Source organism: Scardinius erythrophthalmus, assembly GCF_964197995.2.
Source record: "Scardinius erythrophthalmus genome assembly, chromosome: 18".
NCBI classification, from domain to species: Eukaryota; Metazoa; Chordata; class Actinopteri; order Cypriniformes; family Leuciscidae; genus Scardinius; species Scardinius erythrophthalmus.
The window spans coordinates 39,175,958-39,192,666 of record NC_138238.1 but is presented as its reverse complement, the minus strand read 5'-3'; the positions used below and the strand labels follow the sequence as shown (position 1 = coordinate 39,192,666).

The 16,709-nt window shown below is 36.3% G+C and overlaps 1 protein-coding gene across 9 annotated transcripts in view; it reads right to left on the bottom strand.

Moving 5' to 3' along the window:
• Window positions 1-583: 583 nt before the first annotated feature.
• The window catches only part of LOC308706474 (uncharacterized protein), a 101,665-nt gene continuing 85,539 nt past the window's right edge, over window positions 584-16,709 (bottom strand). For 7 of the 9 annotated variants that reach the window (XM_081392141.1, XM_081392145.1, XM_081392146.1 and 4 more), the window contains 14 exons: window positions 16,169-16,388; window positions 15,093-15,270; window positions 13,897-14,023; window positions 13,518-13,595; window positions 13,255-13,434; window positions 11,473-11,798; window positions 9,727-9,872; window positions 9,399-9,483; window positions 7,594-7,705; window positions 5,875-5,991; window positions 5,529-5,765; window positions 4,211-4,292; window positions 2,525-2,871; window positions 584-1,110 (listed from right to left, as the gene is read on the bottom strand). In XM_081392141.1, coding sequence (XP_081248267.1) covers window positions 872-1,110; window positions 2,525-2,871; window positions 4,211-4,292; window positions 5,529-5,765; window positions 5,875-5,991; window positions 7,594-7,705; window positions 9,399-9,483; window positions 9,727-9,872; window positions 11,473-11,798; window positions 13,255-13,434; window positions 13,518-13,595; window positions 13,897-14,023; window positions 15,093-15,270; window positions 16,169-16,388 — 2,474 coding nt within the window. In that variant the 3' untranslated portion in view covers window positions 584-871. The remainder of the gene's footprint in view (window positions 1,111-2,524; window positions 2,872-4,210; window positions 4,293-5,528; window positions 5,766-5,874; window positions 5,992-7,593; window positions 7,706-9,398; window positions 9,484-9,726; window positions 9,873-11,472; window positions 11,799-13,254; window positions 13,435-13,517; window positions 13,596-13,896; window positions 14,024-15,092; window positions 15,271-16,168; window positions 16,389-16,709) is intronic. The other 2 variants (XM_081392142.1, XM_081392143.1) reach the window with 2 other exon arrangements.

Here is a 16,709-nt window from a genome sequence, read left to right as displayed (position 1 = left end):
CATTAAATTATTACATTGTTTAAATTAATACATTTTTAGCTGTGATTTTTGTACATGTACATTTCTGAAATACATAACTTAGACAGTTTCCTCTGATAACAGATCACTGTAAACTGTAATGTGGACTATGATGTGTATTGTGAAAAGCGCTATACAAATAAGCGTGAAGTGAATTGAATTGATGACAGTAAATGCAAATGCATTTCTTTTTTTGCTTTTACAAACTAAGGGCCAATCCAAAAATTCCCAAATCACTCGTTGGATTATGGTGACAAAATAAAACCTAAATATAACCATTAAAGAACATTCTAAGAATGTAGTTATTTGACTCCCAAAAATAGCCAAATGTGAACCACATGTAACAAACAACCCATAATATAAATTGACACACCCCTACTTATTTGACTATATATATTAGTTATATGCATATGTAGTAGTGTTTTATTTTTTACGTTTTTTTGTGCATTATAGTTTTCCTCCATGGAGTTTTAACACATATATCTCTTCTATATATTTTCCCTACAGTTTTATCTATGGTTTGTACGCAACGCCACATTTGTCCTTAATCACTGCAGACATTATTAAACACCAAACGGTTTCCTTTATATCCATAAAGCCTTTTATCCAATGAATCCACTCAGCTGCTCTTTCTCAGAACATTTTATTCATTTACTGAATTGATCAAACGGTAAAGTTACACTTTTAAAGAAGAGTTTATAAACCATGTTCTTCAAATGACCAAAACAGTTGAACGGAGCAAAAGTGTGATTCTGTAGAACTGTGCAATCTCTCGTTTAATATCAGTACAAACATTAGTAGTCAAATACAAGAATACAAACATTGAACATCGATGAGACTCTAAAACCTGAGGCTACACGAATAAAAACAGCTCTAAAGACTTGGAGTGCAGATGCTGAGCGAGGTTCTTGATGCGGCAGAGGCGAACGTGCCGCACGTCCCCCGCGCCGTACACGCGGTATATGTGATAGCGCTCTCTCTCCTTGAGCGCCAGATCCAGCTCGTTCGCGGACATGTGGATGAAGTGTCGATCTCGCCTGACCGTCGTCTTCACCTCCACGAAGATCTCGCGCTCACCTTCGCCTGCCGACCCTAGTGGTGAAGAAGTGTACTTTATTGTATTGGATATTCCCTTTTTCAATAGTGCATTGCAAATATACAAACAAAAAACACTATCTTTAAATATATTTAAGTATATTAGCATCATACAACTTTTAAAACACAGCTGGATTTTTTATGGTGCATATATTTAGCAGAATGCTCCTCTCTAGAGTTAATATTTCTCGCTGACTAACGAGTTTATGGTCACATGGTTTTTCTGAGGTAAATGTGACGTTACATGACATTGTTTACTGACGTCTTTCCACGGCTGAAACACTGATTGAGCGACTCCATGTCACATGATACGGATTTCGATAAGTTGTACTCTGCCTTTTAACACACTTTCAGAAGCTCACTCATGTTTATCTCGCGCTGTAACTGGTGTTATTAAGGCGGAGGAGAAGATATTGTGCTTCTCTTCCCATACAGAAAAAAAAAAAAATTGAAATATATTTTAAAGTGTCAAAAATATATGTGGCATATATTCCAAATACATTGAAATATATCTGCATTGTTGTTCACTTATATTTATCATTTTGAAATATATTCTGAAATATAACAAAAATATATGATGTTAAGTGTGAAATATATTTACATTTATAACATGTAATGTAAAACATATGACAAAATATATGGGACAACTGGGGACAGCTGTCAACTCAAAAATAGCTGAACTCAGATTTAAAATGAAATAAATAAAAATTAAAAAAATAAATTGAAAATGTGTTGTTTGTTTGTGAAAATGTTAACTTTTTAAATTTCAAAATATATTTCAAATGAAACAATTTGTAAAAGTTAAAACATATATGATCATATATGTTGTTAGTAAATATATTGACATAAATATATTCACATATTTAACTAAAATATATTTTCAAAAAAATAAAAAAATATATTTACATATATTTAACTAAAATATATTTATTGGGCCAATTTCGAATATTTGCATATATTCCAAAAATATATTTCAAAATATATTCTGAAAATATACTTCAAATATATTTCTTTTGTGAATGGGTTGAGCGATCTCACGCCACAGCGCCAAAACGCTATTTATGTTTTTGAATTTCGTAAGAAAATGGACGTAATTTCAAATCTGAGACTTTGTTTCATATCAATAGTAACAAAGCACAAAGATTATAGTGATTTATTGGATGGGATGCGCAACAATGTTCCATTCATTCATCAACTGAAAACAGGATGAGTAATCGATTCTTGGGATTTAAGAATCGATATCGGTTCGTAAAAATGAGAATTGATTAAAATCGAGAAATCAATATTTTTTACCCAGCCCTAATAAATCCTGCACCAAATGTATTGCTCATGATTAGTTCATGTCAGTTAACACATTGAACTTTATTGTAAAGTGTTACCAGTATTCCTAGTATATATTAGTGTTATTCACCGGGGAAGCTCAGCTTGAAGTCGCAGGCGCGTCCGCTCTCGCCTCTCTCGTTGAACCATGTGATCTCGCTGGGACCCGAACGCCCACCGTTCTCTTTCCAGTGCGTGAGGAAGGAGAAAACCAGTTGCTCTCCCCACTGTCCGATGCTGGCCGTGTCCTCCTGGTCAGTGGGAAGCACCAGGGTTTGAGGAATCGAGCAGTCCAGCGCCAGATCCTCCAGGACGTCCTCGGGACTCATGGATTTGCTCCACACCGCGTTATCCAGCGTTATCGGGGGACGAGGTCGACTTTCAGCGCCTTGAAACCGGCTCAACACCATCTCCGGAGCCTGAGGAGCAGTCTGGCTTCTAGAGAGAAGAGCAAAGTGTTCAAATGCAATGAAAAGCAAGCAATAATAAGAGGATGCATGATGCAAGTCCCCCTGTAGGCAATCATTTTATCCCTTAAAACTCATCTTTGATCACAAAAATGACATATTTAAACGTTTTTTTTTCCTTGAAAAAATTTCTTCATCCCTTAAAATATCTTGAATGTAACTCGACACCCTTGCCTCATTTAGTATGCGCGGTTCTATGAATATGCAAATGAGCCCCGCCTCCACTCACTCCCTCAGCTCAGAGATCCACTGGTTGACGATCACACGTTGATCTGATTGGTTACAAGGTAGTTTGTGACGTCAGAAACACCAGCGATTTCAAAGCGTGTTTTTGAGACTGTCTTTGGTTCACTGCAGTTTTAAGGAGGAAATACTCAGCAATGCTGTCGACTTATGAATTTACACATGGCTTGTCTTAAAGCACATTAATAACACCACATAGACACATAAACAACATTAAAATCTGGATTTACACCACAGGGGGACTTTTAGTGTGTAATGTTGCTGTTTGATCATGAAAAAGCTCCAGTTCTTCTCTATATCAGAGTCAGTGTTCCTGAACTCCTGAAACGCCTCCATTGTAGTCTTGAGTTTCTTCCGGGAACGAACACGTTACAGTATTCCTCATAATAATTAATGCGCAGAATAAAGGGGTGGGGCCTGGTTGAGTTAGTTAGTAGTGTGTTAAACTGGCGGTTATGGTAAGGGGCGGGACATTTCCCAAACACACTCAAAGCGCTCGACCAATCACAACACACTGCTCCAGTCGACCAATCAGAGCACAGTGTGCTTTTCAGAAGGAGGGGCTTCATAGAGACAGGAAGTAAACAGAGCGTTACTGACAGACTGGGAAGAGAGGAGCCGCAACAATGGAGAATATGAGGAGAATAATCAACATTCAAGCAGGAAAACCTGTTCTAGTAGAGTAGAAAACAACATCAAGACTTTGAGAAACGGCGTAATAGATCCTCCTTAATATCCTGTTCACTGTTGCTCCTCCTTTTGAGCCCAGATCTGAACTTAAACGGTTGTAATTCATGGTTGGTCTCATTTTAATCAAAGTGTAAATCAACTATTCTTTAATATTATACAAAATATGTGTTTAACTAAATCATTTGGACTCTAAAACTGCTTGAAAATCAAAGCCAAATGTGTAAAGAATTTTTTTTTTTAAATGAGCCGCTAAAAGGTTTTAAAGTAGCGTTTTCATGGTAACAGAACGTCTAACTTCAAAACTGCTTTCACAGGATGAATCTTTTTGACTGTTCAAGCTTTATGAATGAACCACGGGTTATGAGGCGAACACGTACTGCGGATCTGCTGCGGCGCTGCTTTCGTCCGCTGGAGTTTCATCGCCTCCGTTCTGAGGACTGACATCCTCTTCTCTTTCCTCTGTGTGAACAAAAACATGTTTAAAACAGCCATACACAAAGCTTTTCTCCTCTATTGTGTCGTATATCCGAGTGAAACGCTTCAGGAACCAGAACAATGTGGGCGGGGCTTGATTGTGTCTGTGGGGAATTGATTGGATGGTTGTGGTTTGCTATTGGCTGATCTCATGTGAGTGACAGGTTGCCCCGCCCACATCATCAGAGAAGAGAAGAGATGCTGCAAGAGGAACTTATTCTGATTCGACATTATTAACACAATAATGATGCGCACCAGTAAATCATTTTGACTTTATTTGTAACTAAGTCCTCTTGAGATTTTAGGTTGATATTACACTAATTTAACGACACACGTGCATGTCCATGTGATGTCGGTTAATGGTCACATGACATGCAGGTAAACTAATAAACTATTTAATTTTAAGTTTCTCATAACTGTTCTCTTAAAATCTTCACTGCAGGGAGAAACAGATTTATGAACGTGTTTGTCCACAAAATGTTGACAATTAGGCAAATATGAAAATGAAGTGATCCTGGTGCCTGTAGCATTCATGCAATTTCATATACATTAATTGTGCAGCCATATATTTTCTTTTCTTTTATTTATTTATTTAAAATTGTATCATTTAATTAATTATTAGATTAATTTAAACCCTGAGATAAAATAAATCCATGATAGGGAAATTTTTTTGATCATGAAATTTGTTCTTTCAAAAATAAGAGGGCAAAATTGGGGCCATGAGAGCGAAATTCAAAAAATATGTATATGTATGTATGTATGTATGTATATATATATATATATATATATATATATATATATATATATGCAAAAGGTAAGTTTAAAAAAGTCACAGAATTTTATGTTTATTGGTATGAAAAATGCACAAAAATGTAAATTTTTTATATGAAATTAATATTTTCAAAAACACGTTTTACTCTTAAACTGCAAGAAAATCAAAGTCATAAATCTAAACAAGTTGTGTTCCAAATTTGAGGCTGATATCTCATAAATGATCTTTCAGTGAGATGTTGTTCGGCTGCAGTTCCAAACGCTTCCACTAGAGGAAACTCGTCTCATTCATTTCCAATGCGCTCGTTTCTGACCGCGAGGAGCTCAAGTGTGATGATTGTTTTCAAGACCATTTAACCTTTTTTGTGTGTGTGTTCACACAGCAAGTGCCAAAACCTTTACCAAGTTACCATTACGATGAACTAAAAACGTATTTCTGAATCACAAGACCTGGGGGTTGTGGGACGATGCCGCTCGCTCTGGGAGCCTGTTGATGCTGATGTTGATGCTGAGGTTGAGGTTGAGGTTGAGCTCTCGGGTCTTCATGCACTGGAGCTTCTGCGGTTCTCTGATGGACACTGGTGTTGGACGAGCTGTTCCTCTCGACTCGGGATTGAGCTGGAGGAATCAGAGGAGCAGGAGGAGGCCACATCTTCATCACCTCCTCCAAAGCCTGGCTGCCTGAACCTACAAAACACAGATGCGTTATGAATAAGACTAAATTTCGTCTTCTCAAAATCTCAAATCTTGTGCAGCTGCAAAAGCGAAGTGGTTCCTCTTCAGATGCGGTCTGTACCTGAACTTTGTACTCCTGTTTTACTGAGCGAAGCTTTAGGCGGCCAGCAAACCAGCCGGTCCTCTCTATTCAGATCCGGCGGGATTTGTTCCTCCTGCACGACTTCTGATGGACGAACTGCGAACACAAACACCACAGATCAACACTGATCCTTCATCACAAAAAATGCCCTTTTAAACATCCATTTTAAAGCACAAAGTGATGTGTTCGTACAGTTGGGGCTGGATAGAAAATATACATTTCCGAAAAAAATGCACACAAAAAATGTTCATATCAGTGCATCCATGATTTAAATGTTTATATTTCAAAAGATGAATTGGAGTAGAAACTAGATATCGGGATCAGCCGATCATTTTTAATGTTATAGTTTTCGGCCTGATAAGAAATTTTTCCCGATATATTAAAGCCGATAAATAATGTATTATCTCCTTCAGCTGAGACACTTCAGATGTTCATCATGATGGGTTTGAATTCGGACTTTTGCTTTTGTAATCAGGCTCTCACAAATTATATAAAAATTTGGATTTAGATTTATTGGCTAAAATATCGGTTATCGGCTTTCAAATATAAAGAATTATCGGTATCGGCCACAATGTTCATTTCGGTGAGTGTTTATGTTTAAATGTTTATATTTCAAAAGATGAATTGGAGTAGAAACGTTATTATGCTAAAATAATAATGTTTGTGTGCAAATCAGTTGTTAATTTTCACCTTTAATATTACAATATTGTGACAGGGTTCCTGTATAGATTGCAGTATTAGTTGAGAGATTTTTTTACTGACGTATATATATATATATATATATATATATATATACACACGAATCAATATTGAATCAAACCACAAACATGTGAATTTGAACGGCTCGCAGTGAGGAGCGCTGTGATTGGCAGAAATCAAGGTTGCGCATAAAACAAAAGCAAACGCTGACATGCTTCATTTGTTTTCAGTCCAAATATCAAACATTTCTTAAATCAAGATGCATTTACTAGATGAGTAAAATGACATAAGATAGTAAGTCCTGTTTTCTGGGCAAATAAATAAAAATTAAGTGAGTTTTTGCTTAAAACAAGCTAAATTATCTGCCAATAAAAATAAAAATAATCTTGTTTCTGTTTGAATTAAGTTTTTTTTCTCTTACCCCATTGGCAGATAATTTTGCTTTTTTAAGCATCAACTCACTTCATTTTGATTAATTCCATCTTGATTTTAGATTTTTTTTTATATTTGGACTGGAAACAAGGCAAAAATACTAAGTAAGAACAGCATGTTTTGCAGTGTGGCCGATTCACACAGGATTAAGATCACAGACAACCTCCTCAATTATTACAAATGACAAGAGGTCACCAGGTAATACTAATCCTGTGCAAATATACATATATATATATATATATATATCCAAATGAATCATTATCGAATCAAACCGCAAGCATGTGAATTTGAATGGTGAGATGAGTGTCAGTGCGCAGGCCTGGTTACTAATGCGTGTAGCGACTCTCAGCCTCTTCTTTTCGCCCGGCAACAGCTGTGCTTTCATGTCAAACAAACACACATTAGCATACGCGCACTGTGCATGTGGTGCGCGCGGAGTGATGAAATGAGGGCGCGGATTAAACCGGGAAGAAAATCAAAGGGATCAACACAGCTGTTAATTTCTGGATGCTTCCCGACTCCGGGGACCGTGCCGTCGGTTCAGGGACACAAAGAGGATCTGATTACCGATGACTTCTGTTCTCACTTCCACCGGCGCTGGGACGTCCCATGGCTCCTCGTTCTCTGGGAGTTCTTGAACGTTTTCCCGGTCCAGAAGCCTCTTTAAATCCGCTCGGTCCTGAGTCACATGATGAACAAGATTCATGAGATGGAGTTTGTATGAGAGATGTCAATCAAGAAGAAATTTTAAGCAAAATAATTACAAGATATGCTAATTACTTGATCGTAGTTAGTCACAATCGGGATTCATTAATTCAATTATATATATAATTTACATAATTAATAACAGTCATATATATATATATATATATATATATATATATATATATATATATATATATATATATATATATATATGACTGTTATTAATTATGTAAATATATATAAACACACACACACACATTTATATACATATATATATATATATATATATGTATACACACACACACATATACAGTACATGCACATATTAAAGCATATAAAAATATATAAAAAATACATTAAAGTATATATTAAAGAAATTAGACATACATATAAATAAAAAAATATATAAAAAGAAATGAAGTAGTTTGGAATAACAGATTATTAACTATTAGAAAAATAGCAAACGAATTTCCTGCTTATTAATTCTAATTAAAAACATTGAAGGGAAGAAACATGCAGAAAAAAGCATTATTATCTTGAAATATTATATTATATTATATTATTTTAGAAAATAAAATTGTACACTCATGTATTCAAGGTGTAAAGAATGAAGGTCATTATTTTTATTTTAGCATCACTGAGTCACTTAGTTTTTGTTAATATTTTGATTTCTATTTTAATTTTAAAGATTTAGTAATTTTGTTGTTTTTGTCATTTTTTAAAATGTCTATATAGTTATTATCATATTAAAACTATTATACTTATTACAAGTTTTAGTTTTTATATTTACTATTATTATTATATTTAGTTTATTATATTATATTTAGTTTATATGTATATTATTTAGTTTATATATACTTCAAATTAAACCAAACGGAAATTAGAAATGTTGATTTACAAATACAATTTTAGTCTTTTTTTTTTACAATTATTTTTATATTATATTAATTTATTAAAATTTAATTATTATATTTTTAAAGTAAATTTTTATTTAATGCTTATTTTATTTCAAGGAATAAATGTTTCATGGTTTTAGTTAATTATAATAGCCTGCACCACATGACATATCTAAAGACCAAATATGAATATTGTATCAAACCATATGGAACAAACACAAACACATATAGTACATTTGGTACATATGTGAATAAAAACAAATCTCCATGTTACTTAAATTGAAATAAATGTTTGCCCTCTTGCCGATCTCTGCTGAAGAAACTTTAATAGTTTATAAAAGGTCAAATATGAACTACTTATGTGATTTATGTACGGCCCGGAGGCATGACTACATTAATCATCCCATCTCAAGCACTCAAAGTGTCCGTATCATTCCAGGTGAGAGAAAACCCTCTCATCTTTATCCCAAAGGACCAGTGAGCGCTCTAGCTTTTCACTTGAGATGCAGCATTTAGTGTTTTTCAAGCCATAAATTTTGCTTTCAGCTCTCAATCACTCAATCTTGCTTTTCAAAACAGGGGCAGCGTGACCTTGGAGGAATACAGCTGGCATCAGTGTGTGTGTGTGTGTGTGTGTGTGTGTGTGTGTGTGTGTGTGTGTGTGTGTGTGTGAATATGTGGCTTGGAGGCTCGTTTTAATCATGATCCGACTGATTTAAACTCTCTATATATATGTGTGTGTGTGTGTGTGTGTATGTACTCTATACTCACGTTTATGCATGAAACAAGGCCCGGGAGAAAGCGCTCCAGTTCTTTGGCAAAGGTCTTTTCCATGGTGAACAATTTCACCAGCTCTCTGAAAAATAACATAAAGAGAGATGAACCACACACACACACACACACACACACACACACACACGGATTAGTGATGGACGATAAATCAGAAATTATATAAAAATTTGGATTTAGATTTATCGGCCAATATATCGGTTATCGGCTTTCAAATATGAAGAATTATCGGTATCGGCCAAAATGTTCATTTCCCCAATGAGGATTGAGAAGCATGAGGCGTGCTGGAACCACACGGCAGACGCTGTACCTGCAGATGTCCAGTTTGGCGGAGAGATGATCCTTGTGGATGTACAGCTCTTTTTTGTCTTTCAGGAGACATATAATATCCTCGCTCTCGAAGATCGGGTCCTCGTCCGGCACCTCGAGCCGATAATGATTATACAGCTTCCCAACCTGCACAAACACATACGCTTCAGTTCTGAAAGAAATAGGGATGCCCCCTAATAGTGGACTAGAAGAGGCTTAGTCGACCAAAATTTAAGTTGTTTAGTCGCAGAAAAAAAAAAGAAGTGTCGAATCACGCCGGCTGTGACGGACAGATCGTTAACGGCAGGAAATCCAAACATTCGCCATTCATTTATTGACCTCAAATCAGGCTCTATCACTGAGACATGTGAGTAGCAGCAACTGTACAAGTGTAATGTTAACTAGATAAACGTGTGCTATTATTAGTGTGTGTGCGGAGAGAGTGTTACTGCATTATTACAGGCGCCGGCGCGATTACTCGCATTTAACTTAAAATACTCCCTCATGTTTGCTCATACGGATGAGAGTAATGCAAACTGTAAAGGCTCTACTCTTATCTCTGTCAACTCACAATAACAACAAAACGCTGTGCTTTTGTAAAATAATGAGGCTTTCTGTCGATCTTGAACTTGAGCGCATTATAAATGAACAAACTCAGCGTATACTTGCCTCACAGACATGAGAAATATATCTATAGAAAGCTTGACATTTCTACACTTGAATGAACAGATTCCAATGGAAAATGAATCTCAGATTATGTAATCCGAATGAAACGAGCATATAGATGACGAGTCAGCATCGTGACTTAATCTCTGCAGCCGAAAACACAGAAAACACTATCAATAAATAATTAAAATGTTTAGACAGTCTCATTCTGCTTTTTTCACGACACATTCATAATCATTACGTTTGCCGGTGTGCTGTGGCGAGCTTTATTTTCGAATCTGAGCGCTGATTAGGCTATACGTATTTTATACAGGCAATTAAAAGCACATTATTATGATTTATGGCTTATTAAAATAAACGCGCAGTTAGTCAACTAATGCCTTAAATGAACGACTACTAGTCGACTAGAAAAATCTTTATTCGAGGGCAGCGCTAGTAAGAAAAGTATTTAATCTCAGATCAATATTTGGTGTCTAAGGGGCTGTTTACACGACATCCATTTTCAACTAAAAATGTAAAACTTTTTATGCGCTTTGACCGTTTTTTTACACGACAACGGCGTTTTGGGCGCCTGAAAACGCAAGTTTTTGAAAACGGTCTCCATGTAAACAACAAAAACACAAATCTCTGAAAACGATGACGTCATGCACATGCGTATTACATGTTCAGTCTATAGTGTTTCATCGCCATCTACTGGCCTGGCAGCAGAACACACCATTTTTAGTCGTTTTCACGGATCCATGTGAATGGGGATCGTTTTTAAGCCTATCGTTGTCGTGTAAACGTACCTTAATTATTTACTTATGTGGGACGAAGCCGTGTTATAAGCGGGATAATGTACATCCAGCCGGTTGTTTTCTCAGAATAAACCTGACCTGATCCTGATCACCTGATCGGGTTTATTCTGAGATAACAACCGGCTGAACGTACATTATCCCTTACTTAAAATAAACGCGCAATTAGCCGACTAATGGCTTAAATGAACGACTACTAGTCGACTAGAAAAATCTTTATTCGAGGGCAGCGCTAGAAAGAAAGAAAGAAAGAATATAATGCAGCAAGTGATTTGAGTAAACCGCACCTGTCCGAAACTCAGTGAGCTGATGCGTTTGGCAATCCCACAATCCTTCAGCTCATTGTACATGTCTTCAAAATCAGCATGGTGGAAGATGAACCTCTGGATGTACGGGACGAGCTGTCGAACCAGCGCCTGTAGTGCGGGACACGGCCGGTAAAGCTCGGTCTGAGCTTCGGTGGTCACGCAGCGAGAGAGCTTCTCCACGCCACAGATCTGCAGGAATAACTCCCGATCGCGCTCGCTGAACAACTCCTTCTCCGGCTTTCCTGAGGACAAGAGGACCAGGGAACCGCCTTCACCATCCAGCCCATTCATTACACAGTTAAAACCTGTTTTTTAGGACAGACGTGAACATGCATCTGAACTTAAAGTCCCCCTGTGGTGTAAATCCAGCTTTTAATGTTGTTTATGTGTCTATGTGGTGTTTTTAATACGCTTTAAGACAAAGCATGTGTAAATTCATAAGTCGACAGCATTGCTGAGTATTTCCTCCTTAAAACTGCAGTGAACCAAAGACAGTCTCAAAAACACGCTTTGAAATCGCTGGTGTTTCTGACGTCACAAACTACCTTGTAACCAATCAGATCAACGTGTGATCGTCAACCAGTGGATCTCTGAGCTGAGGGAGTGAGTGGAGGCAGGGCTCATTTGAATATTCATAGAACCGCGCATACTAAATGAGGCAAGGGTGTCGAGTTACAGTCAAGATATTTTAAGGCATCGAGAATTGTTTTTCAAAGAAAAAAACGTTTAAATGTCAATTTGGTGATCAAAGATGAGTTGAGGGATAAAACGGTGACTTTAAATAGTTGTAGTTCATTGATAATATAATAAACATTTCTCGAGCAGCAAATCCGCATATTAGAAAGATTTCTGAAGGATCATGTGACACTGAAGACTGGAGTAATGATGCTGAAAATTCAGCTTTGATCACAGGAATAAATTACACTTTAAAATATATAAAAATAGAAAACAGCTGTTTATATTGTACTAATATTTTACAATTTTACAGTTTTTTATTATTTTTTAATCAAATAAATGCAGATTTGGTGAAAATAAGAGAATTCTCTTAAAAACAATAAAAATCGTACCGATCCCAAACTTTTGAACGGCAGTGTGTATATGAATAAAGTTTGGTGTGTGTAAAGCTGCTGGATTGGAGATTTCTAAATGAAACTCACCGCCTAATATACATACAGATAAAGTGCAATATAAGAAGGTTATGGAAGCAAAACAGCTCAAAATTGAGCAGTGCATGAAAAAACACTGGTTTTGCCTGCAGCGTCTCGCCTTAAAAGTCTAACTGGTTGTGTAAAAAAGGCATATAACATCGTAATGTTGATATATCGATCGCACGCCCCTGAATCTAAACACATTTTTTGAGTTCACAATGAAACGTCCGTTTTAAAGTCCTAGTTTCCATCATCACTGACTTTAAACACGGCATTGAACACAGAGGAGCTCAATGGGTAATTCAGCATGGGTTATTTCAGTTTGAAAAAGCTAAAAAATAGTATTTTTGTGCATTTTTCATAACAATAAACGTAAAATTCTGTAACTTTTTTTAAGTTCACTTTTTAAAACTTTTTTTACAGCAATAATCTGCCAAGCGTCGTCTTTGAAAAGAGATCAAACTTCAGTCTGTCGCTCTAAAGCGTTCGAGATTTACCACAGTTTAAGTTGGAAATTAAATTTTCAGGTCTATGCTCAAAAAGTGAATAAATGGATTATATAAATATAATTTAGTAAAACATGCATGCTAAAGAGAGGCGTGTTTCCCCCTACCATCATGCCTGGATCTGCTGGCGGCTCTCCTGGCTGCGGACGGCAGGTTGAGCAAACACACCTGACTGTGCGATTTGAAGATCTTCTCCAAGTTTGCGCTGTCTGCGATCATGGGCTTCCGAGCTAACGTGACCCATCCGCTAGTCTTGGTGGGGAAAACTCGCTTATGGGCCACCATTTCTGTTAAGACCATAAAGCAGATTAAGAGGAGAGCAGAGCAGGATCTCAGCAGCTCAATAAACACACGAGCTTTAGGATCTCACCCTTCAGATGGTGGCAGTACGTGGAGTTCAGCTGAGGGTCCTGATCCTCTCCGTGACCATGGACTTTACATTTATCAGCTTTTAGAGAGAGAGAGAGAGAGAGAGAGAGAGAGAGAGAGAGAGAGAGAGAGAGAGAGAGAGAGAGAGAGAGAGAGAGAGAGAAGATATTATTTATTTATTTATTTATTTCAAGATCCTTTTATTATAAATTTTAAAACATTGTCCAGTCAATTAACACACTGTTTTCAGAACAGAAAAATTGAAATGTTTTCAGAAAAATCAGAACAGAAAAGGCTAAGAGAGAGAGGAGAGAGAGACAACAGAAATGTCCAAATGCCAGTTTAATGGATGATTATGCAGAATATGATCTGATTCGCACCCAGTTTGGCGAAGATGACCGACACGTCTTGCACCACGTCTCCTGTGGCGAGAGGAGAAGACTCGCAGACGGCCTCCAGCAGGGACACGTACTGCAAAATCGAGGGATTCTGATCCACTTTCAGAGACTGCAATGACAATCAACACTTCTTACAACACATTTATTTCAGTATCAGACATATAAAATGAACCTGTACCTGAATCAGTCCCAAATAAATGATCAGGCAATATATCAGTCGGCCCTTTTTATTGTGTTCCAAATTCCTTGTCTTGTTTACATTTTTCTGGATTCTATTTAAATTTTTTGTTTTAATATTAAAAAATGATGGATGTCTAAATCAATTGAATTTCTAAAATGTAATAATTGATTAAAATTTAAATCATAATCTTTATGTTTTATTTTTTCCCAAATTTCTTGTTTAAATTTTGATTAAATTGTAATGATTTAATTAAATTTTAATAAAGGATGTCTAGTGAATTGACTTAAAAAAGTTTACAATTTTATAATATATTAAAATTAACAATAATATTGTCCCATGAATTGTGTTAATTTCTTTAATTTTTTGCCAAACAAAACAAAAGTTCACTGTATAATTAAAACATCCATGAAAAATTGTCATATTACTTAAAAATAATGTTTTAATGAAGTTTATTATTATTATCATTATTACATTCTGATGTATAATAGTAATATACGTCTGTCATAATTTCAAGGTCAGACTTTTGAGTTTCTGTGTGTATCACATTACTTTTGATTGATTCATCCAAAATTGCCACATTACACAGTAAATTCCATTTTTACAACTGGATTCCACAACTATGTAAATATTTTCCACATTTGCATATAATATAGATTTTCTTTTTATTTATTTATCTGTATCAATATTGGAAATCTTCTTGTGCATGCTCATTTCCTCTATGTATATAATCTAATGCTCACTTAAAGTTAATCTCTAAAAACATTAATACATTAATAACAGTTTGCACCAAAAAAAAAAGAAGAAAAAAAAGGAAATCTTCATACTTTACACTTCAATGTTGTGATGTCTACTTTCACAATTTTAGTTTTTAGGCATTTAATTTCAAATTTATTTAGACAAAATAGAATTACATTTTAATATTGGCTATTTCTTAGCCGGAACATGACAATAATTTCCGGCTTATCAACATCGGCCGGAGTTTCTCCCCTAGACAAACCTTGAACATGCTCTTCATGTCCTGCAAACCATTATAAAATGGTGCCAAGACTCTGGGCTCCTGAATCCCACTGTCGGGCCGTCGGATCAACTCCTTGTATCTCTGGAACATTCCCGTCGGATCCCACCAGCAAACCTCTTTCAGATGGTAGAAGTGCCCAGAGCACCACTCATCCTTCCTGTATGACATAGATTTTTAAAATTATTTGAATATGTTCCTTGAGGTTCACTTATAAGATACTGAAGATTTCTGCACAAAAAAACAAAAAAATATATGCAGAAAAATTATTTTTTTCAAGCTAAATTCTGAGCCTCTGCCTGAAATGATCAGGTTTTACGGCGCGGCTCCTTTAAGGCTGGTCAGTAAACTGTTAAGGCTGTTATGATTGGTTAACGTCATTGCATAGGAAATATTGCCACTCGCTATTGCACACGAGTAAGTGTTTTTAAAACATTATCCTTATAAAGCCGTCATTCACAGATAAAGCGTTATGAAATCCTTTACTTTACAGTCGCTGCTTCATCTGTCAGCAAAGGCTTCTGTGTGAACTCTCCATTACACTGAGCCTCATTTACAAAACAATCTGCAGTCACACGCTCCGAACAAACATACACTCCTCTGACTTGATCCGGGACGCCATTAAAATAAAGAGGAGTCCGTCAGAAACTGAACACACACTGTATACTGTATCAGTGTAGACAGCGTCAGTCATTATAATGGCTTTTGTTTGACGCATCACTCACATCCAGTGTAGGCTAATGTCAACCGCTAAGCGAATGAGCGCCAGTGGGCGGAGCCTATTATTGCAGTGGGCGGTGCCTATGGTGCGATGATGTATAACTATTGGTTGATGACTTGCTCTAGAGTCTTGCTCTAAATGAATTTGCCCGTGTGATGTCACAGATCACTGAATATCAAAACGAGCTGTTTTTGAAGCTTGATTAAATAAATGCTTTGTTTATAATGAGGACGTTGTTTTAAGATGTGAAACTTGCAGGATGTTTTAATAGTTCCAAGACCTCTTATATGTCATGACCCCTTTATTAGATAACATGGTTGATATCTGTGTATCTGACCTGTCGTACTCGATGAAGACGGCGGGCGAGTGCTGGAACAGGTCTCTGATCTGGACACTGGTGCACTGGGCGTACAGGTACTGGTACACCGCATGGATGTGCTCCACAGTCGAGGTGAAGTCTGCTCCTTCAGGCTCCTCACACGGATCCTCCGAGACCTTCGTGCACCAGCGCTTCAGATAGCCAATCATGTCCTCCACACACACACTGTGTCTCATTCCTGCACACACAGTTATACGTCAAGTGTGATTATATGCACCGTTCACAGGTTTGTCATTGAAACATTTCTGATTATAATCAATGCTGAAAACAGGGCTGAGAAACGAATCGTGAAATCCAAAATAAAAGTGTGTGTTTACATAATATATGTGTGTGTACTGTGTATAATTATTTTGTATATATAAATACACACACATGTATGTTGTATATATTTAAGAAAAATGTGTTATTTATATATAAAATATTTGTCAGATTGTATATATATATATACAGTATATACATGCAAATATTTCTTAAATATATACATGCATGTGCATTTATA